The sequence below is a fragment of the Canis lupus genome, chromosome 3, assembly GCF_011100685.1.
Source record: "Canis lupus familiaris isolate Mischka breed German Shepherd chromosome 3, alternate assembly UU_Cfam_GSD_1.0, whole genome shotgun sequence".
Classification (NCBI taxonomy): Eukaryota; Metazoa; Chordata; class Mammalia; order Carnivora; family Canidae; genus Canis; species Canis lupus.
In genome coordinates, this window is record NC_049224.1 from 36,713,721 (window position 1) to 36,738,433 (window position 24,713).

The following is a 24,713-nucleotide window of genomic DNA, read 5'->3' on the forward strand; positions in this document are numbered from 1 at the left end:
TCCATGCAGGGAGCTCAGTGTGGGACTTGATCCCAGGACCCCAGGTTCTGCGCCCTGGGCCAAAGAAAGGCATTCACTGCTGAGCCACCCAGGTGTCCCTGTAAGCTGGAATTTTACCAAAAACTTAAAAAACAGACCTTCCTTATATATGTATAGATAGATTTATACTTTATCTGTATTATTTTAAATAAGCATAATAACTATGAATTTAGGGTTGTTTTGGTTATAAGATGCTTGTATGACTATTATTTTTACCATATTAAGAGAAATGTTGTCTCATATTCTTCCTTTTTTTTCCCATAGAATATAAGCTACTCCTACCTGATTTCTTATTCTTTTCCTGTGTTTTTTGCCTGTTAATATTTCATCTGAAATATTTTGGCATCAATATTCACAAATGATTTTGAACTCTACTTTTCTTTGTATTCTACGGTGTTGGTAACATTTTGATACTGATTTGTTTCATGAATAAGTTATGTAACTGAATAAGTTATCTAATTGTCCCCTTTCTTCTGTTCTCTGGAATGGTTTATATAGCATTACAATGTATTAAAGTCTTTAGTAAATTTCTGGGGTAAATTTCTTTTCCTGCTCTTCTCTTTTATTGGGATGCAGGGCTAAGTACATTCCTGACAACTTATTTATTCATAATTGGTTTGTCTTCTAGAATAACGTCTGAAAAATTATATTCAGGTACATTTTAAATTCTTCCCCATTATCGTGTTTGCCTCAGTGTAACAAGAATCTATCTCCCATTTATTGTCTTTGATTTATTCCTATTTGTTTCCTATTTTACTTGCACTTTCTCCTTTATTTGTTAAACATTTATCTGTTTATTTTTCAAAGAAACAGCTTCCATTCATTCATTCGAAAGCTAGCATGAGAACAGGAAGGGTGGGGCGAGCCCAGGTAGGGAAAATATAATTTTAAGCAGGCTTCTTGCCCAAACCAGAGCACAACATGGGGCCCGATCTCACAAATCTGATATGACCCGAGCAGAAATCAAGAGTTGGTCACTTAAAGGACTAAGAAACAGATTTTATATTTTTATTTTCTGATCCATTACATTTTGCTTTAATCATTCTTAATTCTTTCTAACATCTATGCTGCAATTTCTTTAAAATTTACAGATTTGAATACCTATTTGTGATTTGTCTTTCTAAAAAATGTATATTGGTATTTAATTTTTTTATATAAATTTATTTTTTGTTGTTCAATTTGCCAACATATAGAATAACACCTAGTGCTCATCCCATCCAGTGCCCCCCTCAGTGCCCGTCACCCAGTCACCCCCACACCTCACCCAGCTCCCCTTCCACCACCCCTAGTTCGTTTCCCAGAGTTAGGAGTCTCTCATATTCTGTCTCCCTTTCTGATATTTCCTATACTGGTATTTAAAATTAATTTGACTCTGAGCACAGATTCAGCACCATCTTACAGATTATAGTATGCCTATTTTTTTTTTACCATCTTATTCTGTCTTGAAAAATTATTTTGAATTCACTCTTTGATCAAATTATTTTAAAAGAGATATTTAAAGAAGCTTCACCTGCTAGTGGCTAATTTTCTTGCATTGACATTGGAGAATATTGCTTGTACTACTAATTCCTCATGCAATTGACAGTTCCATTATAATCTGATAGTTATATTTTGTTAGTGTTCATACAACACTTGAAAATGTGATATACTATATATTCTATAGCAAAAAGCTTTTTCATGTATTAATTTACCTTCTTGAACAATTGCTGGGTTATTTTCCAAGACTCCCCATCCCCATCCCCACTCCAACTCCATTTTGCACTGAGGTTGTAATTCACCACCTAGTGTGGAAACAAAAACCACACCCTCAAGATGTTTACAAAAGAGAAAAGCATATGGGTGCTTACTATGGATTAGAAATGTTTTAAGTTCTTGAAATTCAGTAAATGGATTTAATGGTACATGAGACAAAGTGGTTTCCATGTGTTCGAGAGGAAGGAGTATTAGCGTATTTCTAAGTGTGTACGTCCACCAAATTTAGTCATTTGAAGCATAAGCAATCAAACTTGTTTCACATAAGCATTTATTTCTGTGTGATTAAAATGATACCTTCTGTATAGACACCTGAGCTGAGTCCATGAGTCCTAGTGGAGGAGGGGCCAGCACATACTGAATCACTCACAGAGCAAACTTTTGTGTGGCAAGAGCTCCTTTGTTTCTGACTGCAACAGAGGTGGCCCTGCTGACTTCATGAGCAAGCCCTTGGAATACTTTTCCCAGAGCTGAAGGCAGTGACATTCCTTTATCTGACCTCTGAATGAGCTGATGAGGGAACAGAAATCCCATTTTTAAACATCATTTTATTTATTTTCCTTATGTAGACATCCATCACAAATAATACATATTTTTGTTGTTGCTTACTATATTTCAGGAATAAAATAGCACATTTTTAGTTTTAACTGAATCACTTTTGTTGAAAAAAATTACTTGATCTTTTTAAAATTATGACTATAAGGGTAATGTGCCCCCATGCTACAAAAAAATCATAAAATAACACCGTTACTTTAACACAAGTTCCAAAGATACCCAAAGAGAAAAAGTCTGTGGATTATTAATTCTTGTGCAAGCTCTTCTGAGGTCACAAACACATATAATCCTTTTACACATGCCACTTTAAAAATCCAATCTATGTTTCAATTTCTTTGTCCAATGTACATATTTTCGTCATAACAACCACAAAATAGGTGGTGCTATACCCATTTCTCATATAAAAAAACTGAGGTATAGGAAATTTAAGTAACTTGCTCCAGTCTGCATGGCTGGTAAGAAGCTGAGTCAGGATTCTAATTATTCATTGTCAGCAAAACCACTTTATCTTCTGCCAATCCTTGTTCCATTGTATATCCTGAACTTTATAATGATTGTTTCAAGATGCCATTTGAATAAAAACATTCTATTTTAGAACATTAGGTAGTGTATATTAAGACAAAGTTTTCAAAGTTTTCCAAGCTCAGCTTAAAAATCCCCCCTTAATAGCAGCTTAGCCTCTATTCAAAGCTCATTTTTTTTGAGACTTTGGTGCCAGTAGTCTTTGAGAGTGACCCATCTGGTCCTTTTTCTTTGGTTGTTTGGTCATCTGATTCCTCTTTCCCCTGCATGGAGTGGCCTCAGGGGAACCAGCATATTTGATTTTTGTTTGGAATTACTCACCCTGCATGACAGTTAATAGTGAGGCATCCACAGCCTCTTGATTGGTGAATTCTTTGGATAAGAATTGATACGCAATAAATATGGCAAAGGTGCCAGTAAAATGGGCTGAGATACTTACCGATAAAATCAGGCATAATATAAGAAGAGAGAGGCAGTTTAAGAATCTGGGAAGCTGAGGCATATTGGGTGAGGGACTAAGAAATACTGAGTCTGTAAGCCAACAAAGCCCCACAGCTCCCACATTCTCTAGGAGCTTTTTTATGTCCATCTCTGTCCCATCTGGCTGAACCATCCATACTGAAAGATTGCACACACATTTCCAATAGCAATATTCAGCTGGTCTAGCTGATCCTGGACATGTAGATGAGGGAAGAAGCAGCATGGTGCCTGTGCTCTGGAAATATACCAGTGAGTTCCTTTTGTGGTTCAAATAATTTATACCTACGGGTCACAGCTGTATGTGTAAGTAATTTAACCTCTCAACCGTATTTACTTCATTAGGATTATAAGAATAATTATAGCAATGACTTCACAACATTGGTCTGAGAATTAAATTAGTCCTTTGGAGAGTGCTTAGTAAATGGCACAAACTCTGTAAATGTACTGTGTCTTTCCTAAATAGTCCGGACGATCTGGATCTCATAGAATTTATGTATCTGGTATATTTTCACCCTCAGCCAAGAGAAGAACATTCTGCAGTTGATGCATACAACATTTTGTACATTTTACATTAGATAAATTGTTAGAATTGTGCTGTTCAACTCCTTTGCTTGTTCAGTTACTGAAAAGATGTATGAAAATTGTCCACTTAAATTTTATATTTTTCTTATTATTTATTTTTGATGCTGTTTTTAAATGAATACAAAATTGGAATAGTTTTATTTTCCAGGTAAATTATAATTTAATATTCATATACTAACCTTATTTATCTCCAGCAATCTTTTTTTTCCAGCAATCTTTTTACCCTTAATATCAACTTTGTCTATTACAAAAGTCACAGCATTGCTATTTATTTTTTCATTCTATTACTTTTAAGGTTCTGTATTCTTATGTTGTAGGTGTGTATTTTAAACAGCATACAGTTTCATTTTAATTTTAATCAAGTCTGATAACCCTTGAGTTTCAATTTTTAAGCCATTTTCACTTAATCTGATAGTGTGTAATTCCCATATTACTATGTATTTAGTTTTTGTTCCTTTATATATTTCACTTATCTTTCCATTCTTATATTTTGACTGATTTAAATATTATTCTATTTTCTTTTATAATTTTGTCATGTATATATTGAAAACTTTTGTCAAAAGCCCCTTTCTTTGAATATCTAGAAATATTGAATACAAAGTACTGTGTATCTGAGTTCAGGATTGATTGTGCTATTATAAGGAATAATGACATTGTGCTAAACTGCACGGGAACACACATTTCTGTATTTATAATAGAACAGTGAGCTATTAATGCCATCACAGGAATTACCAATGTCCTATTTTGTAAAATTTCTTTATCGGTGTCTGCTATAATTGACCAGAGCCACTTTAATTATCTGTTGTCATTAGATACTATTTACTGAGCCTGTGAAAAGGACAGAACAATTATTCACACACCTCACACTCACACAACAGCAAATCATATTGCCTTTCGCTTCCAGCTTCCAGCTCTTCCAGATAGTATATGGTGTATCCTTTATAAATATTTTTGATCATATAACTTTTTACACATTTATATGCACATATATAATTCTTAAATAAATACTTCCAAATATAAGTAATTTCACATCAAGCTTCACAGGATAAAAACATGTAAACATACACACCTGGTTCTGGTCAAGTTAAACACAAAAACCACAAGGTAACCACATGTTAAAGAGTGCACTTGAAGGGGAATGAGGGAAGGAACAGACATGTAAACAACAAAGGTGAGCAGCTGTACCACAAAGGCCCTGCGAGGGTCCATTTCTTAAGGCTGTAGTAGCAAAAAGCTCCTTGTTCAGTTTAGACTTCTCCCTTCACCCTGTCACATTTATTCTTGAGGGACTTCAAAATGAGTGTGGAAATTCTGTAAACACTAGACTAGAACTGAGTCAATCCTGTTGAAAACAGAGATGACAAAATAAACCATAAACTACAGTCATATTCATTTCATCAAACAATAACGTTAAGGACTTTTTGTTACAGTTCACCACAGTAAAGCACTATAACCTTGAAATGGGGATGGAAGAAAACAGAGATGGATGCTTTATAAAAAGGGCTTCAATAGCCTGTGAATGATAGATGTGTCTATAAACAGAAAACAAGCAACAGCGGATGGCAGAGCCTTAGCACACTAGACCACATGCCACAGCATAATGCTACAGATTCAAACTGAAATATTTTTTTCCAGCTCATAATGAAGCAAGTCCCACTGGTCCTTTGAAAAGAAATCTCATCATTTCCCAGTGAAATAAAACACTTAAACAACAGATTGGCCAGCCGAAGCATGACAAGCTCTTTTTTACTGCTTTTAAAGGGCATCTCACCCTCTCGCACCTGAGTAGGCTCCGAAAATTGACCGCAGTGAGCACCGGATGCCTCAGCACTCAGCCTCTGAGGATCCTCTCCCAGGCCCTCTGGGTCTGCATGCTTGTAAAAACAGTTATCTCCAAATGGGCAGAAACCCCTGCCTCCTGCGAAATACCTGCAAGTCTTGTTGCTCATTGCCTCCTTGTATTGCTGAATAAGTTTCTGCTTCTCTTCCTCCTCCTCCACCCAGAACTCACTGGGAATCACAAAGTTGGAGGTGACCCTGCACTGTGGACAGGACTTGACGATCCTGTTGCCAAACTGCTTGTCAGTCCTCCACCTGCGGATACACCTAAGACAGTAGGTGTGGGTGCAGTTGGAGAGGATGCCAAAGCGGCAGTCACTGGGGTTGGCTTTCTCATAGACAACCTCCATGCAGATGCCACACACTTTGTCCATACTTCGCTGAACTGCAAACGAGAGCTCCATATCCTTCTCGTGTGCTTCAATGCAAGCCTTTATATGGTCTGCCCTCTGTGCAGCATCCACAGGGTGCAAGACCTGAAGCCCACACATATCACATATCTCTCCATGGACATACATACAGCTCTCCCCACGAAAGCACTGCCCCATAGCCGCATCTCGGCAAAGCTGCTGCCCACTGCCCACTGCAATCTGTTCCCTCTCAGTCACTGGGCTCTGCACAGAAGCCCTGGGAACAGAAGGGATCATGCGGCCCCGGTAGGGTTGCCCAGGAACAAACTCAATGGCATTCTCCCAACCTTCCACACCAGCTCCTCCGGCAGCTTCAAGGCCTGCATTGTCTCTCTCAGCTTCAAAGAAACCCCCTTCAGCAGCTAAGCCAATCGCAGGCAAGGAGCAGGCGAACGCAACAGAGGAGGCTTCAGCCACTTCCTGAGGCAAGGTCTCAATATGCGCAGCCGTGCTAGGGCTTGGGTCTGCGGAGGCCCCAGGCGGTGAGCCAGGGCTCTCCCCAGCCTGCAGCCGGCCCGAGAGGTCATGGGAATAACGACAGTTCTCCCCCTCCTTGCAAAGCCCATGCAGAAAATACCTGCAGGTGACTTGCTTTGTCCAGCTGCCGCTGCTCCGGCCCTGCAAGCGACTGGGCCCCGCCCCTCCCCCAGAGGCCTGGGCAGGCCTCCGACGTGACGCACGGAGGGGGGCCGGGCCTGCAGCCGCAAATTGCCGGAAGACCGGGCGCATGTGGAGTGAAGGCCCAGGTGCACCCTCCCCTGCCACCTCGGCCCCCGCAGGTGCCCCAGATGCCTCAGAGGCTTCAGTGGGAGCTGCAGGCTCTTCCATGGCAAATTCTTCTCCCCAGATGGTACCGGAACTGCTCCGGTGTCTCTTCCTTTAGGCTTGAGGCCCAGAGAGCCCGAGCTGGTACCGGGGTCTCTTCCTTACGAAGTGTGCATCTCTTTTCCTTCTCCCCCTGCTCTCTTCCTGTGCTTGTGGGTTCCTACTTCCTCCTCTGGGCAGGCGCGGCGGACACTTCCTGTGGGAGCAACGTCAGCCCGGGATCCACTCTGTTGTCTGCACAGTGTGTACGCTGGATGCGCTGGTTCCGCATCCTCCTTTGTTCTCGGCTGCTGGGCTGCCCCGCCCCTTCAGGCCTCTGCACCTGCTGCTCTGCACTCCCGCTGCCGGATCGCAATCCCTCCCGCTTGCAGTCTCCTCTGGAGGACGTAATTACAGATCCTTGAGGTTTTGATTTCATGTCTCCCAGTATTCATTCAGACACATTGTATTCTATTGCTTTTTTTGTATGGTCTGTTTTAAAAATCGTAATCCTCCCCCTGCCCCAGGTTTATTCTGGAACGTCACACCCATACACTTTATAAATCCTTTTTCTGCTCGCTCCATTTTATGTCTACATAGGGCTTTGTGTGCATGCTCCTCCTCCCCCCCCCCCCTCCCCGTGTTACGGCTGTCGCTGTGGAAAGCTTTTTCTTCGCAAGACATGATTTCTTTTGGTCTCTCTTCCGGAAAATCTCACAAGCTGATGCTGGAAATGCTTTTCGCCAGCGAGACATTAGCAGGGAGTGCTTCTGATCAGAGGCCACTTCAGCGCTTTTCAGATGTCTTAGTTTATTGGATTTTCCAATTCTGTCTCCTGCTGTGCAGAAGCTGCTGCCTTTGTCAGATCCTGATGCGGGCATAATTAGCCACTGTCCCCTGTGTGACCCTGGCTTTTATTTTCTCCTCGCTTGACTCATGGTGGCCCTTTGTTTCTCTTTATTTCCCTGAGGTTTGTCCTGCATTGTGGCAGGCCAGCCGTTCATAATGCATGCTCTATCATCCTGCCCAGAAGTAGTGCTTTTTAATTTTCTCTGTGAGCTCTTTGTTGTTTTGGAAATATGTTTCAGTAGAATGGTTTAAAAAAAAAGAAAAAAACCTCCTCTGCTAAGATTACTTATCATGGATGTACACTGAATTTTATCATGTAGTTTTCTGCATTGAGAAATGATCTTATGTTTTTTCCCCTTTACGCTCTTAATGTGATTACTTGCACTGACAGACTTCCAAATATTTAATTTACCATTTTTTCCAAGAGTAAATCTGCATTACGATGCTTTATAATTATATATATATTATTGGATTTTCTTTGCCAAAGTGGGTTTCTTGGAATTTAGTGCCTAAAACTTAAAATGAGGGTGCCTGAATATAGCAGAGGAATCAGATTGAAGCAAATAATAAAAAACAAACACGAGGTAAGGGTAATGAATCAGTGTAATCCTTTAAATGAATTACTGAGAGCTAAATTTCTGGTGAAATTTATTTAAAAATGAAGGAGCCTCAAATAATATCAGAAATTTTAAAAATAGGATATCATTACATTAATAACATGAAAAATCATGAGAGGATATCAGAAACAAGGCTGAGCCATTAAGTGTGAAAATTTATTAAAATTGATCATATTTCTAGAGCCACAGCTATTATTAAAAATAGCAGGAGCAGTAAAAAGAAATGCCCTATTACATAAGTTAAATATGTAACTAAAAGTAGTCCTGTAAGTGAAGGATTTTAAAGCTTTCCCTCTGAAATAAATAGGCAAAGTGCTATATTGTCAATCCTAGCCAGTGCCATGAGTCAAGCAAATAAATAAAATATTTTTTAATTGTAAAATAATTATTAATAGGAGAAAGCAGAAAATTGAGGAAAAATATTGATAAACCATCAGGTTTAATAAGCACATGTAGCAAGGACATTGGATAGAAGTGTAGTACACCAAACAGTTGTATTTCTATTTCAGTTAATATACTTAAACACTTAAAATTCATAACATAACACCATAAAAGGTTAACTACCCTAGAAATCAAACTAAATGAGGTTGTAGAAATTAAAGTCATGTTTTATTTAGGAAGATTTAAGTAAGCCAGGGGATATCCTATTCATGCAGTAGAAGCTAAGCTCAATATTTTCAAAAGGTAAACTTTCCCTCTTTTGGTAATTATGAGAATATTGCTGTTTTCCACCATGAGTGTAGGAAATCTTGGGGCTTTTGAATTCCTTCTTTTGTATTGTTACTGGGTTTTGTGTTGGGGATGCCAGTTCTTCCAAAGTCTAACTTGCTTTCTCTCTCCTCTCATAAATGCATTGGTTGCTGAGTATTCTTTTGACAGCCCCAAAGATTTTCATAGGAAAAAACTTGGAGAATGGGTTTATATATCAGGCTTTTTACAGATTCACAAACCTAACAATCTTGATTATCAAACTATTATTTGTTAAATGGTAATATGTTCCCAGCAATATATTTAATTTATATTTGATCCACTTTTTATAGGTCAGCACTGTCCAGTAGAATTTTCTGTGATGATTTGATGTATATGCTATTCAGTATTCCAGTTTGGTAGCTATTAGCCCCATGTGGCTCTTTTTTTTTTTTTTTAAGAGAGCTAGCACAAGAGAGAGGGGGAGGGGCAGAGAGCAAGAGCCTGAGAATCTTAGATAAGCTTCCTGCAGACCTTAATCTCATTACCTTGAGATCAAGACCTGAGCCAAAATCAAGGGTCAGCTGCTAAACTGACAGAACCACCCAGATGCCCCAGGCCCATGTGGCTTTTGAGTACTTGAAATGTGACTAGAATGACTGAGGGACTGAATTTAATTTTAAATTTAATTTAAATAGCTACATAGGGCTAGTAGCTATAATACTGGACAGTGAAGTTCTAGATTGTATTAGACCAAATATCTCCTCACAAAAAAGAAACATATTTTATTTAAATTCAGTTTTCCAACATATAGCGTAACACCCAATGCTCATCTCATCAAGTGCCCTCCTTAGTGCCAGTCACCCAGTTACCCCATCCCCCTCCCACCTCCCCTTCCGCAACTCTGTTTGTTCCCAGACTTAGGAGTCTCTCATGGTTTGTCTCCCTCTCTAATTTTTCCCACTGAGGAAGAGAATCTCTAAAGCCTATGCAGCAGGCATGGGGCAGCATTTATTTTCACACACTCACTTGTGCGGCTGTCAATTGTGTTCATGTCCTACCATCCATAGTGAACTATATCTTCTAGTTTTATAGTGCAAATATTCCATATATGCTGTTAGAAACTAAAATTGTACTGCATGATTTTAAATATGTGAGATTGAATATCTATAAATAGGGGAGTGCATGTAGAAAGAATAAGCAAATACTTCCCATTTTGGTCACATATCTATTCTCAGTGAATTTTCTCTGACTGTAATAGTCCTGTTTTGTCCTGCTTTTTGTCTTTTTGTTTTTAATATTTATTTATTTATTTATTTATTTATTTATTTATTTATTGGCACTGATGTTTTCATATAGTCTCTGAGAATACACATCTGATCATGTCTTTAGTTATTTGGCTCAGCTGAGGGCTCTTTTCCCAAAAACCCACTTGGCCTCAGGACTGGGACCTGAGACCAATTTGTGCACACAGCAGTTTTCAGGGCAACACAGGAGCTCCTCAGTGGTCAGGATTTAGATGTCCAAGTGGAATGAATGAAAACAATGGCTCCACTGAGCAGGCTGCACTAAGCACTTAGGTCACAGAATGACAAGGAGGGAGGTGATTTATAGCACTGCAGGGCTGAGGCACAGCCCAGGCATCATAAGAAAAGCCCTAGAGGCAGGATACTAGTTCAGAAGTGGACTGTAGGAATGGATAGAAAAAATCCAGAAGGCTCCACAGTCTTTTATTCCACGTAGCTCAGGCCAGCTGGTCTCAGCCCCACTTACTGTGATGTGTCCATATTTAAAACACACATATTTGTTTCAGAATAATTTCCCTCAGCAAACCCACGTGCTTCAGGTCCAATGTTTAGGTACTACTGTAGATATGGGAATTGAAACAGGGGTCTAGAATCAGGCATCAGGGATTCAAATCTGAAATACAGAACTTTCTGAGGGATTCATCTTGGGCAAATTAATCACCTTTTTTTACCTCATTTGGCAGATAACAGGAATAATAGCAATAATACAAGTGATTAGCTCACAGATTTTCTGTATTTTTTTTTTTAGGTTTGCTGTATTAAAGGAGAAAATTCTTATAAAAATGATTGGCGCAATACCTGTTAAAAGTGATAGTCTTTGAGATATCCATAAATTCCTTTTGGCTTTAAAAATCAAAGAAATTAGAGAGAGACAAACCATAGGAGACTCTAAACTATAGGGAACAAACTGAGGGTTGCTGGAGGTGAGGTGGGTGGAGGAATGGGGTAACTAGGTGATGGGCATTAGGGAGGGCATGTGATGTAATAATGAGCACTGGGTATTGTGTGCAACTGATGATTCACTAAATTCTACCTATGAAACTAATAATGTATTCTTTGTTAATTAATTCATTTAAATTTTAAAAAATCCATGAAGGGCACATGGGTGACGTGGTTGAACATCTGCCTTTGGCTCGGGTTGTGATCCTGGGGTTCTGGGATCAAGTCCTGCATCAGGGCTCCTTTCAGGGAGCCAGCTTCTCCCTCTGCCTGTGTCTTTGCCTCCCTCTCTGTGTCTCATGTATAAATAAATCTTAAAAAAAATAAAACATCAAAGAATCCTGCAGTTAAAGTCTCTTAGTATGTCTATATGTTTTCTGCTATCTGGATACAGCAGTACTCTGTCTATAGGATCCCAAAAAGTTCCTGGCTCATGAGAGGTAATGAATGAATACTTATTTTCTAACTGATAGGCAAACTTACTTTTTTTTTTAATAATAAATTTATTTTTAATTCGTGTTCAATTTGCCAACATACAGAATAACACCCAGTGCTCATCCCATCAAGTGCCCCCCTCAGTGCCCGTCACACATTCACCACCACACCCCGCCCTCCTCCCCTTCCACCACCCCTAGTTCATTTCCCAGAGTTAGGAGTCTTTATGTTCTGTCTCCCTTTCTGATATTTCCTACCCATTTCTTCTCCCTTCCCTTCTATTCCATTTCACTATTATTTATATTCCCCAAATAAATGAGAACATATAATGTTTGTCCTTCTCTGATTGACTTATTTCACTCAGCATAATACCCTCCAGTTCCATCCACGTTGAGGCAAATGGTGGGTATTTATCATTTCGAATGGCTGAGTAATATTCCATTGTATACATAGACCACATCTTCTTTATCCATTCATCTTTCGATGGACACCGAGGCTCCTTCCACAGTTTGGCTATTGTGGACATTACTGCTAGAAACATCGGGGTGCAGGTGTCCTGGCGTTTCATTGCATCTGAATCTTTGGGGTAAATCCCCAACAGTGCAATTGCTGGGTCGTAGGACAGATCTATTTTTAACTCTTTGAGGAACCTCCACACAGTTTTCCAGAGTGGATGCACCATTTCACATTCCCACCAACAGTGTAAAAGTGTTCCCTTTTCTCCGCATCCTCTCCAAAATTTGTGGTTTCCTGCCTTGTTAATGTTCCCCATTCTCACTGGTGTGAGGTGCTATCTCATTGTGGTTTTAATTTATATTTCCCTGATGGCAAGTGATGCAGAGCATTTCCTCATGTGCGTGTTGGCCATGTCTATGTCTACCTCTGTGAGATTTCTCTTCATGTCTTTTGCCCATTTGATGATTAGATTGTTTGTTTCTTTGGTTTTGAGTTTAATAAGTTCTTTCTAGATCTTGGAAACTAGCCCTTTATCTGATACGTCATTTGCAAATATCTTCTCCCATTCTGTAAGTTGTCTTTGAGTTTTGTTGACTGTATCCTTTACTGTGCAAAAGTTTCTTATCTTGATGAAGTCCCAATAGTTCATTTTTTATTTTATTCTTTTCTCTTTGTGGATGTATCATGCAAGAAGTTACTGTGGCCGAGTTCAAAAAGGGTGTTCCCTGTATTCTCCTCTAGGATTTTGATGGATTCTTGTCTCACATTTAGATCTTTCATCCATTTTGAGTTTATCTTTGTGTATGGTGCAAGAGAGTGGTCTAGTTTCATTCTTCTGCATGTGGATGTCCAATTTTCCCAGCACCATTTATGGAAGAGACTGTCTTTCTTCCAATGGATAGTCTTTCCTCCTTTATCAAATATTAGTTGACCATAAAGTTGAGGGTCCACTTCTGGATATTCTATTCTCTTCCATTGATCTATGTGTCTGTTTTTGTGCCAGTACCACACTGTCTTGATGACCACAGCTTTGTAGTACAACCTGAAATCTGGCATTGTGATGTCCCCAGCTATGGTTTTCTTTTTTAAAATTCCCCTGGCTATTCGGGGTCTTTTCTGATTCCACACAAATCTTAAAATAATTTGTTCTACCTCTCTGAAGAAAGTCCATGGTATTTTGATAGGGATTGCATTAAACGTGTATATTACCCTGGGTAACATTGACATTTTCACAATATTAATTCTGCCAATCCATGAGCATGGAATATTTTTCCATCTCTTTGTGTCTTCCTCAATTTCTTTCAGAAGTGTTCTATAGTTTTGAGGGTATAGATCCTTTACCTCTTTGGTTAGGTTTATTCCTAGGTATCTTATGCTTTTCGGTGCAATTGTAAATGGGATTGACTCCTTAATTTCTCTTTCTTCAGTCTCATTGTTCGTGTATAGAAATGCCACTGACTTCTGGGCATTGATTTTGTATCCTGCCACACTGCCAAATTGCTGTATGAGTTCTAGCAATCTTGGGGTGGAGACTTTTGGGTTTTTTATGTAGAGTATCATGTCATCGGCGAAGAGGGAAGTTTGACTTCTTCTTTGCCAGTTTGAATGCCTTTAATGTCTTTTTGTTGTCTGATTGCTGAGGCTAGGACTTCCAGTACTATGTTGAATAGCAGTGGTGAGAGTGGACATCCCCGTCTTGTTCCTGATCTTAGGGGAAAAGCTCCCAGTGCTTCCCCATTGAGAATTATATTTGCTGTGGGCTTTTCGTAGATGGCTTTTAAGATGTTGAGGAATGTTCCCTCTATCCCTACACTCTGAAGAGTTTTGATCAGGAATGGATGCTGTATTTTGTCACATGCTTTCTCTGCATCCAATGAGAGGATCATATGGTTCTTGGTTTTTCTCTTGCTGATATGATGAATCACATGGATTGTTTTACGAGTGTTGAACCAGCCTTGTGTCCGGGTATAAATCCTACTTCTGCTGGGTGTAGGATCTATTTGCTGTTTTTTCTCTAGCTCCTTTAGGGGTAAGGTTAACTTTTGTATTTGAGTTCTTTCCATTTTTGAATGGATGTTTGTATTGCGATGTATTTCCCCCTCAGCTTTTGCTGCATCCCAAAGATTTTGAATGGTTGTATCTTCATTCTCATTAGTTTCCATGAATCTTTTTAATTCTTCTTTAATTTCCTGGTTGACGCTTTCATCTTTTAGCAGGATGGTCCTTAACCGCCACGTGTTTGAGTTCCTTCCAAACTTCTTGTTGTGATTTAGTTCTAATTTCAAGGCATTATGGTCTGAGAATATGCAGGGGACTATCCCAATCTTCTGGTATCGGTTCAGACCCGATTTGTGACCCAGTATGTGGTCTATTGTGGAGAAAGTTCCATGTGCACTTGAGAAGAATGTGTATTCAGTTGAGTTTGGATGTAAAGTTCTGTAGATATCTGTGAAATCCTTCTGGTCCAGTGTATCATTTAAAGCTCTTGTTTCTTTGGAGATGTTGTGTTTAGAAGACCTATTGAGTGTAGAAAGCGCTAGATTGAAGTCACCAAGTATAAGTGTATTATTATCTATGTATGTCTTAACTTTGGTTATTAATTGATTGATATATTTGGCAGCTCCCACATCAGGGCATATATATTGAGGATTGTTAAGTCCTCTTGTTGGATAGATTCTTTAAGTAAGATAAAGTGTCCCTCTTCATCTCTCACTACACTCTTCGGGGTAAAATTTAGTTTATCTAATAAGGATGGCTACCCCTGTTTTCTTTTGAGGACCATTTAAATGGTAAATGGTTCTCAAACCTTTTATTTTCAGGCTGTAGGTGTCCTTCTGTCTAAAATGAGTCTCTTGTAGACAGCAAATAGATGGGCCCTGCTTTTTTAACCAATCTGAAACCCTGCCCCTTTTGATGGGGTCATTAAGCCCATTCACGTTCAGAGTTACTATTGAAAGGTATGGGTTTAGTGTCATCATATCTATTCAGTTCCTGCTTTTGTGGATTTTTCCATTGGACTTCTTCTTAAAGGGGAATTTTAAGAATTCCTCTTAAAATTTCTTGCAGAGCTGGTTTGTAGGTCACATATTTTTTCAGTTCCTGCCTGTCTTGGAAGCTCTTTATTTCTCCTTCCATTCTGAATGAGAGCCTTGCTGGATAAAGTATTCTTGGTTGCATATTCTTCTCATTTAGAACCCTGAATATATCCTGCCAGCCCTTTCTGGCCTGCCAGGTCTCTGTGGAGATGTCTGCTGTCACCCTAATACTCCTCCCCATAAAAGTCAGGGATTTCTTGTCTCTTGCTGCTTTAAGGATCTTCTCTTTATCTTTGGAATTTGCAAGCTTAACTATTAAATGTCAAGGTATTGAATGGTTTTTATTGATTTTAGGGGGGGATCTCTCTATTTCCTGGATCTGAATGCCTGTTTCCCTTCCCAGATTAGGAAAGTTTTCAGCTATCATTTGTTCAAATACATATTCTGGCCCTCTGTCCCTTTCGGCGCCCTCGGGAACCCCAATTAAACGTAGGTTTTTCTTCCTCAGGCTGTCATTTGTTTCCCTTAATCTATCCTCATGGTCTTTTAATTGTTTTCCTCAGTTTACCTCTTTGCCATCAACTAGTCTTCTATGTCACTCACTCGTTCTTCCACCTCGTTAACCCTCTTAATTAGGATCTAGTTTGGATTGCATCTCATTCAATTGATTTTTAATTTCTGCCTGATTAGATCTAAATTCTGCAGTCATGAAGTTTCTTGAGTCCTTTATGCTTTTTTCTAGAGCCACCAGTAGCTGTATAATAGTGCTTCTGAATTGGCTTTCTGACATTGAATTGTAATCCAGATTTTGTAACTCTGTGGGAGAGAGGACTGTTTCTGATTCTTTCTTTTGAGGTGAGGTTTTCCTTCTAGTCATTTTGCTCGGTGCAGAGTGGCCAAAAACAAGTTGTATTGGGAAAAGGAGAAAAAGAGAGGAGAGAAAGAAGGAAAGAAAAGAGAAAAAGAAAAAAGAAAAAAGGAAGAAAAAAAGAAAAAAAGAGAAGAGAAAGAGAAAGAAAGAAAGGGTGGGGGAAGCAAACAGAAATCAAAAAGCAAGAAAAAAAAACACAGGGGCGTATCTTCTGATTCTGTATACTTTAAGTCCCTTGACTTCCCCTGGAACTTGTTCCTCTAGCTGGTCTTCTGGGGGAGGGGCCTGTTGTGCTGATTTTTTTTTTGGTGCTAACATTTTATTAAGGGCAATAAAACACTACACACAACTCTAAGATAACATTCAAGAACAAAATGAACTACATGGGTGAAATATTGCCCATCACAATTCCCACAAAGCTACCACCACAGAGTCAAGAAAAACTCATCTCAGGAGAGAACACAGTATCCATTTGCAGAGCACACAGTGGGTACTCCATGCTGAATCCCCAAATGCAGACATGCGTAAACCAAAGAGAGCTTAACATCTTAGATTTTATTTCCATTGCTGTGACAAGTGCTCACTCAAATCTCCCTCCATTTCATAGATAATGTATTTCCAGAAGAACAACTTGACATTCCACAGGGAAGAGTACCCTTTGCCACAGCCCATGGATTTCCCTAAAGAAAAGTACAGTGTGTCTGTTGAGGGGTGGACATCTGAGCACAACCCCCAGGAACAGGAGAGGCAGCACCCTGTGGACCTGAAATTTTCCATGCAATGCAGCTGAGCAAGCGCTGATTCCCGAAATCAGTCCAGGAGTGGCCACGTCCTCAGGTCCACAGACACCCCGTCAGGATGCAGTGGGGTGGAGGACGAGTGTCCGAGGCCAGGAGCTGGCTCATTCGCTCTCAGTGTCTTCTGAGGATAGGACACCTGTAGGTCATCGTGGAGGATACTCCAGGCGATATAGTCACTTGGGAGAGCTGTTCTGCCCCCTGCCTGGTGCAGAGCTCAGTGGGGGTTGTTTACCCCGTGAGGCCCCAGGAGGAACAACCACAGTGGCGGCGGCCAGCTCTGGAGCCCTGGATTCAGCTCCTGCAGTAACTACGGAGCTCTCCGTCTGCAGGGGCCTGGATGCTCCAGAGGCAGGGGCGGGGCCGCTGATCTGCTCAGCTTGGGCAGGAGTGTCCTTGCTGTCCTGGGCCCTCCTGGCCTCTGCCTGTCCCGGGGGGAGGCCGGATTCTGGGCTGTGTCCCCGGCGCCCTGTGCTCCCGGCCTGCGCTGTTGGATTGGCACTCCAGGCTGCGCAGCCCCCTCCGCGGAGCCGCCCCTCCAGCCCCTCCAAGCTGCTCCCGGGTCCAGCCATGTGCGCTGCAGCCCTTTAGGATGCACTCTCCCCAGGGCACAGGTGTCTGTTAGTGTCCCCGGGAGCCTGAGGGCATCCCCTCCCTCCTGGGGTCCTGCTCCAACTCCCTGCGAGCGCCTTTCCGCCCGGGAAGGTTGGTGCAGCTCCTGCTTCTCCAGGACGGGGCTTTCCCATCTTGGGGACACTCGCCCCAGCCTTAGCCCGGCTCCTCGCAGGGCCCCTCCCCCTTGGATGCCTTTTGTTTCTTTATTTCTTTTTTCCTGTCTTCCTACCTTGACAGAAGCGCAAACTCTTCTCACTGTTGCAATCCAGCTGTTCTCTCTTTAAATCTCAGGCTGAATTCGTAGATTTTCAGGATGACTTGAAGGTTATCTAGGTAATTTGGTGGGGGCAGGTGACTTGGGGACCCTACTCTTTCGCCATCTTGCCCCTCCCTACTATCAGGCAAACTTACTTTTATTTTGAAATTTACAAAGGCAGTTTTTGCCAACTCTAGTTTAGAATTCAAACTTACCTTAAGTCCCAATAGTTCAATTTGTTTCCCTTCATAGCTGTATCTTGCAAGAAGTTGCAAACTTACCATATTGTATACATTAAATATATGCAGGGTTTTATATATCAATTACACTTCAATAAGCTGAAAAAAGCCAAGTTTAAAGATATATATATATATATATATATATATATATATATATATATATATATTTAAGTTTAATTTTAGGTACCTTTGTTCAGTATTTATCATCATTTATAATTGTCATGGGATTCTGAGTGGAACAGGACTCTGTTAGCTCTTCCTGGGATTGTGAGGGGTGTTTTGAAGAATATTGTTTAGTCATCGTAAATGAACAAATAGATAACAAAAAGTTACTAGAAAATGCCTTTTTAATTCTATATTTAAATACTGATATTAACAAAGGTGTCAGTGTTCCTCAAGCTACTCAATTATACTATCATAAAAATTGCTCCAATTTTAAAATTATGCTGAATTATCTATATCATAATCAAACCCTGAAAATTTCAGGAAGTTTTTTGGATGCTTTCTATAAGTGCCAAGAATTCAGGTATGCTGGGCAGCCTGGGTGGCTCCACAGTTTAGCGCCACCTTCAGCCCAGGGCCTGGTCCTGGGGACCCAGGATCGAGTCCCACATCTGGCTTTCTGCATGGAGCCTGCTTCTCCCTCTGCCTGTATCTCTGCCTCTCTCTCTCTCTCTCTCTCTCTCATGAATAAATAAATAATCTTTAAAAAAAAAAGAATTCTGGTATGTGTATACTTTAGCATGGATAACAGAATTTTATTATATATATAACTATATATATATATATAATACAGATCTAAAACATACATAATTTTCTATTTCTAACCAGATTAAATAGCTAATATAAGGGTAATATTTTCTTCCACACCAATGATAGAAACTGGACAAATACAAGAAGTACTTGAAATACTTAGGAAACAGCTAAGTGTTTGAGGGACAAAACCCAAGACAGAACATTAAGTAACCTAAATAACCCATGAATTATAAAAGAAATCACAAGGAAAATTAGAAAATACTTTCACCTGGACAACAATGAAATTATGGCACATTAAAATATTTAGGATGCACCAAAAGCCATGCTTAAGGGCAAAATTTATAGTCTTAAATACACCAATAAGGAAAGAAGAAGCTTTGTTTCACAAGTTTCAAAATAATAAAAGTAAAAAAAAGATAGAAATTGGGGGAGAATATCACACAGTAATGCTGGAGTCCATTTGCCTTTTTCCACTTTATGAAGAAAATAGTCATTGTGCTATGGATATATTCAGACCTACAAACCATGGCCATAGGGATAAAAAGACAGAATTTATCTAACTTTTTGCTCCTTGGAGGAGTGCTTCTTATTTTTTATTCATTTTTTAAAGATTTTATTTATTCATGAGAGACACACACACACAGAGGCAGAGACATAGGCAGAGGGAGAGCCTGCTGTAGGACTCAATCCCAGGACTCCAGGATCATGACATGAGCAGAAGGCAGATGCTCAACCACTGAGGCACACAGACATTCTGCTTTTTTTTCTTAATATAAAAATGTTCACAGTATTTTCCATGTTTCTTACCCTGTTCCTTTCATCCTCCAAAACATTTAAGCATTTTTAAAGAGAATTATGAACAATCATACCTGACTAGACAATGTCATTTGTCTCCCACATACAACATAAGAAAGAAATTAATATTTCTGGCCACTAGAGAGCAGGGATGTAATGGATTGAATAAGCTGAAGGGGAAAAACCCAGCAGGGCTTTAGAGATTTTGATAGATAATATACTGAACAAATAAATGTTTATAAACATTTATTTAAAGACAGTATATCCATCAAATTTCGCCTGTGAAAATTACACACCAGGCATTGATGACAAGTAACAACATATTGGGCCTAAAGGATGTCTTAATAATTTCAAAAGATTGAAATAATTTAGAATTTATGTATTGACTCCAGAATAAATTTGAGCCAGAAATCAATAATAAAAATATAACTAGACAATCATTTCCATATTGAGATATTAATAACTATATTTCCAAATAACCCAAAATTCAAAGAAAAAAATCACAAAGTAAATCAGAAAATACTATGATTTGATTAATAATGAAGGTGCTTATGTAAAAATTTGTTTTTCCTTCATGGAAATCAGTGCTTCTTAGAGGAAATCCTATACCTTAAAAGGAATATATTAGAAAATGAGAAAGTCTGGTTATTTCTGTTATGATCACTCTTTGGGTAATCACAATAAAATGACAATAGATTTAACCAAATAATATAGGTGCAAATAATATAGGTGAAGAAAATAACAAATATGAGAACAGAAACTAATAAAAGAAAACAAACATATAACAAGAATAGCTGGAGGTTGATTCTTCAATAGGATTAGTAATGTGGATAAACTTTACCTCTGGTGTGCTTCAACTGAAAACAACAGAACAAAACAAAAACCAAAAAAAAGGGGGGGGAGTTACTCAACTAAGCAATATCAAGAATGAAAAAAACAGTGATATTCCTACTGCTCATATATACTTTAAGGATATTAAAAAGAAATCATGAACAACTTCCAGCCATTAAATATAAAAATGTAGTTCATGGGACGCCTGGGTGGCTCAGCGGTTGAGCGTCTGCCTTTGGCTCAGGGCAGGATCCCGATCTAGGATCAAATCCCACATTGGGCTCCTTGCAGGGAGCCCACTTCTCCCTCTGCCTATGTCTCTGCCTCTCTCTGTGTGTCTCAAATAAATAAGTAAATAATTTTTTAAAGATTTTATTTATTTATTCATGAAAGACACAGAGGAGAGAGAGAGAGGCAGAGACACAGGCAGAGGAAGAAGCAGGCTCCATGCAGGGAGCCTGATGTAGGACCCGATCCTGGGACTCCAGGACCACTCCCTGGGCCAAAGGCAGGCGCCAAACCACCAAGACACCCAGAGATTCCCATAAAATCTCTAAAAAAATAAATAAATATGAGAATAGTTGAAATGGTAAACTTCATAGAAAACACAGCTTATAAAAGTAAAATCAAAGTAAATTGGAAATATGAATAGCCTGCTAACTGTTAAGGAAAATTGACTGTAATTAAAGGCCCTCTTACAAAACTCCAGGCCCAGATATATTCACAATAAATCCTATTAAATATATAAGAAGAAACAGTATAGACCCCTGTTGCTCATAAACTTTGATGTGAATTAATAGAAAATTAAAAATGATGTCCAATGATCTATAAAAGGATAATCTATAACAGCAAAGAAGGGTTAATTCTCATAATTCAAGATAATATCTCTATTTGAAAGTCAATTTTCAAAAGTTCACAGAACAGGTTGGTGGTTGCTAGAGATGGGGTGGGGAGTAGGCAAAGTGGGTGAAGTGGTCAAAAGTTACAAGCTTCCAGTTATAAAATAAATAAATCTTGGAATGTAATGTACAGTGTGGTGACTATAGTTAATAATACTACAGTATTGTATTGTATACTAAAAGTTGATAAGAGAGGAGATCTTAAAATTTCTCATAACAAGAAAAAAATATACTGTGTGTTGATGGATGTTAACTGGGCTTATTGTGGTGATCATTTTGCAACATAGACGAATATTGAAACAGTTATATTGTTCACTGAAAACCAATATAATGGTATATGTTTAGTGAATATCACTAAAAAAGAACTGATTGGCATATCCACAGATGTGTCTCAGAACACTGACTGCAAGCTGCATTTAAAATAGTGTTATTTTGGAAAAGGACAAACATTATATGGTCTCATTCATTTGGGGAATATAAAAATTAGTGAAAGGGAATAAAGGGGAAAGGAGAGAAAATGAGTGAAAATATCAGTGAGGGTGAGAAAACATGAGAGACATTTAACTCTGGGAAATGAACAAGGGGTAGGGGAAGGGGAGGTGGGCGGGAGGTTGGGGTGACTGGGTGATGGGCACTGAGGGGGGCATTTGGCGGGATGAGCACTGGGTGTTATGCTATATGTTGGCATATTGAACTCCAATAAAAAATTTTAAAAAATATGAATGTGAAAAATAAATACATAAAATAGTGTATCAGTGAACAGAGATGTATAGCTATTCTGTAAAGCATGAAGAGAACTTTTCAAGAACACCTGTGATAAAGATGTTTCTGGGTACCTTGGTGGCTCAGTGGTTGAGCATATGCCTTTGGCTCAGGTCATGGCTCCAGGGTCCTGGGATCCAGTCCTGCATCAGGCTCCCCACAGGGAGCCTGCTTCTCCCTCTGCTTATGCCTCTGTCTCTTTCTGTGTGTCTCTTATGAGTAAATAAATAAAATATTTAAAAATAAAATAAAAGAGCATGGTGATATTTTAAAACTTCTAGGAATAAGTATAAAGAGAAGTACATAGAAATCAAACTATCATTGAGAGAAATTTATGAAGTCCTAAACAGAGAGGTGTTCTATGATAAATGAAGGGAAGAATCAATATTTTAAGGAGGCCAATATTTAGAAATTTTTAAAAATAATTGTATTTATTTATTCAAAAGAGACACACAGAGAGAGGCAGAGACATAGGCAGAGGGAGAAGCAGGATCCTTGTGGGGAGCCTGATTTGGGGTTGGATCCCAGGACCCCGGGATAACACCCCGAGCTGAAGGCAGATGTTCAACCATTGAGCCACCCAGGTGTACCTCACTTTCTGACTTTAAATACAAACATGGGGACACCTGGGTGGCTCAGCGATTGAGGATTTGCCTTTGGCTCAGGGCATAATCCTGGGATCGAGGATCGAGTCCCGCATCGGGCTCCTTGCAGGAAGCCTGCTTCTCCCTCTGCCTGTGTCTCTGCCTCTCTCTCTGTGTATCTCTTATGAATAAATTTTAAAAATCCACAAACATGTATGTTACATGAGATGCTCATATGCAGGGGTGGTATTATTGTAGTGTTGCTGGCGTATCAGTACATACAAGGTGGAGATGTGCTATTATTTCTGCTTTGACTGTCACATCAAAATACCATAGACTGGATGGCTTAAGAAGCAGAGATATATTTTTCATAGATAAAAGTGCTGGCAGATTGAATTTCTAGTGAGGCTCTTGTCCTGGCTTACAGATATTTGTTTTCTTGCTGTGTCTTTATATGACTGAAAGAGAGAAAGTGTCTCTGGTGTCTTCTCCTATCAGATCAGGGCCCCACCTTGAGACCTCATTTACTTTGGATTGCCTCCTGTTATGTCCTATCTCCAAATGCAGTCACATTGGAGGTTAAGGCTTCAGTAAATGAATTTTGGGGAGACACAATTCAGTTTGTAGCATTCTGCCTCCATGCCCGCTGCCGCAAGTCAGGTTTTTATTGTATACAGAATACTTTCATTCCATCCCAATAGCCCCAAAGGTCTCATACTAGTATCAACAATAACTCTAAAGTCCAGAGTCTCATATGAATATAATCTAAATCAGGTATGAGCAAATTTCCACTTTAGCTGTGAACCTATGGAACCAAACGTGTTTCTTAAATACAAGGTCAGGACAGGCATAAAATAAAAACTCCTATTTGAAAAGGTAGAAATCTGAAGGAAGAAAGGGATTGCTAGTCCCAAGCAAGTCCAGAATCCAGAAATGAAAACTCCATTAGATCTTTATTTTTTATTTCTATTTTTTAATTTAATTTAAATTCAAGTTAGGTAACATATTGTAGCATTGGTTTCACTCGTCAAGTGCCCTCTTTATTTATTTTATTTTTTTAATTTATTTTTTATTGGTGTTCAACTTTCCAACATATAGAATAATACCCAGTGCTCATCCCATCAAGTGCCCTCCCTCAGTGCCCATCACCCAGTCACCCCCCCACCCACTTCCCTTTCTACGACCCCTTGTTCGTTTCCCAGAGTTAGGAGTCTCTCATGTTCTGTCTCCATTTCTGATATTTCCCACTCATTTTTTCTCCTTTCCCCTTTATTCCCTTTCACTATTTTTTATATTCCCCAAATGAATGAGACCATACAATGTTTGTCCTTCTCCAATTGACTTATTTCACTCAGCATAATACCCTCCAGTTCCATCCACGTTGAAGCAAATGGTGGGTATTTGTCGTTTCTAATGGCTGAGTAATATTCCATTATATACATAAACCACATCTTCTTTATCCATTCATCTTTCGATGGACACCAAGGCTCCTTCCACAGTTTGGCTATTGTGGACGTTGCTGCTATAAACATCGGGGTGCAGGTGTCCCGGCGTTTCACTGCATCTGTATCTTTGGGATAAATCCCCAGCAGTGCAATTGCTGGGTCATATGCCCTCTTTAATAGCAATCACTCATTTAGCCTATCCCCCAGCTACTTCCCCTCTAGCAATCCGTTTGTTCTCTTAACTATAATCTCTTATGCTTGCCTCCCTCTCTGTTTTTATCTTATATTTTTCTTCCCTTTCCCTATATTCATATGTTTTGTTTCTTAAATTCCACATAAGTAAAATCATATGATATTTGTCTCTCTATGACTTATTTCACTTAGCATAATACACTCTGGTTCCATTAACATCACAAATGGCAAAATTTTATTCTTTTTAATGACTGAGTATTATTCTCGTGTGTGTGAGTGTAGGGGTGTGTGTGTGTGTGTCTGTGTGTGTGTATACACTACATCTTTACCCATTTAGTGGTTAATGGACATTTAGACTCTTTC

At 39.3% G+C, this 24,713-nt stretch overlaps 1 protein-coding gene across 1 annotated transcript; it reads right to left on the reverse strand.

The window, feature by feature from the left end:
- Positions 1-1,837: 1,837 nt before the first annotated feature.
- MKRN3 (makorin ring finger protein 3) lies at positions 1,838-7,148 on the reverse strand. Its single transcript, XM_038532596.1, is given in 2 exon segments — positions 1,838-5,603; positions 5,606-7,148. Coding segments are annotated over 2 exon segments (1,464 nt in total). The 5' UTR covers positions 7,008-7,148; the 3' UTR covers positions 1,838-5,541.
- Positions 7,149-24,713: the final 17,565 nt, after the last annotated feature.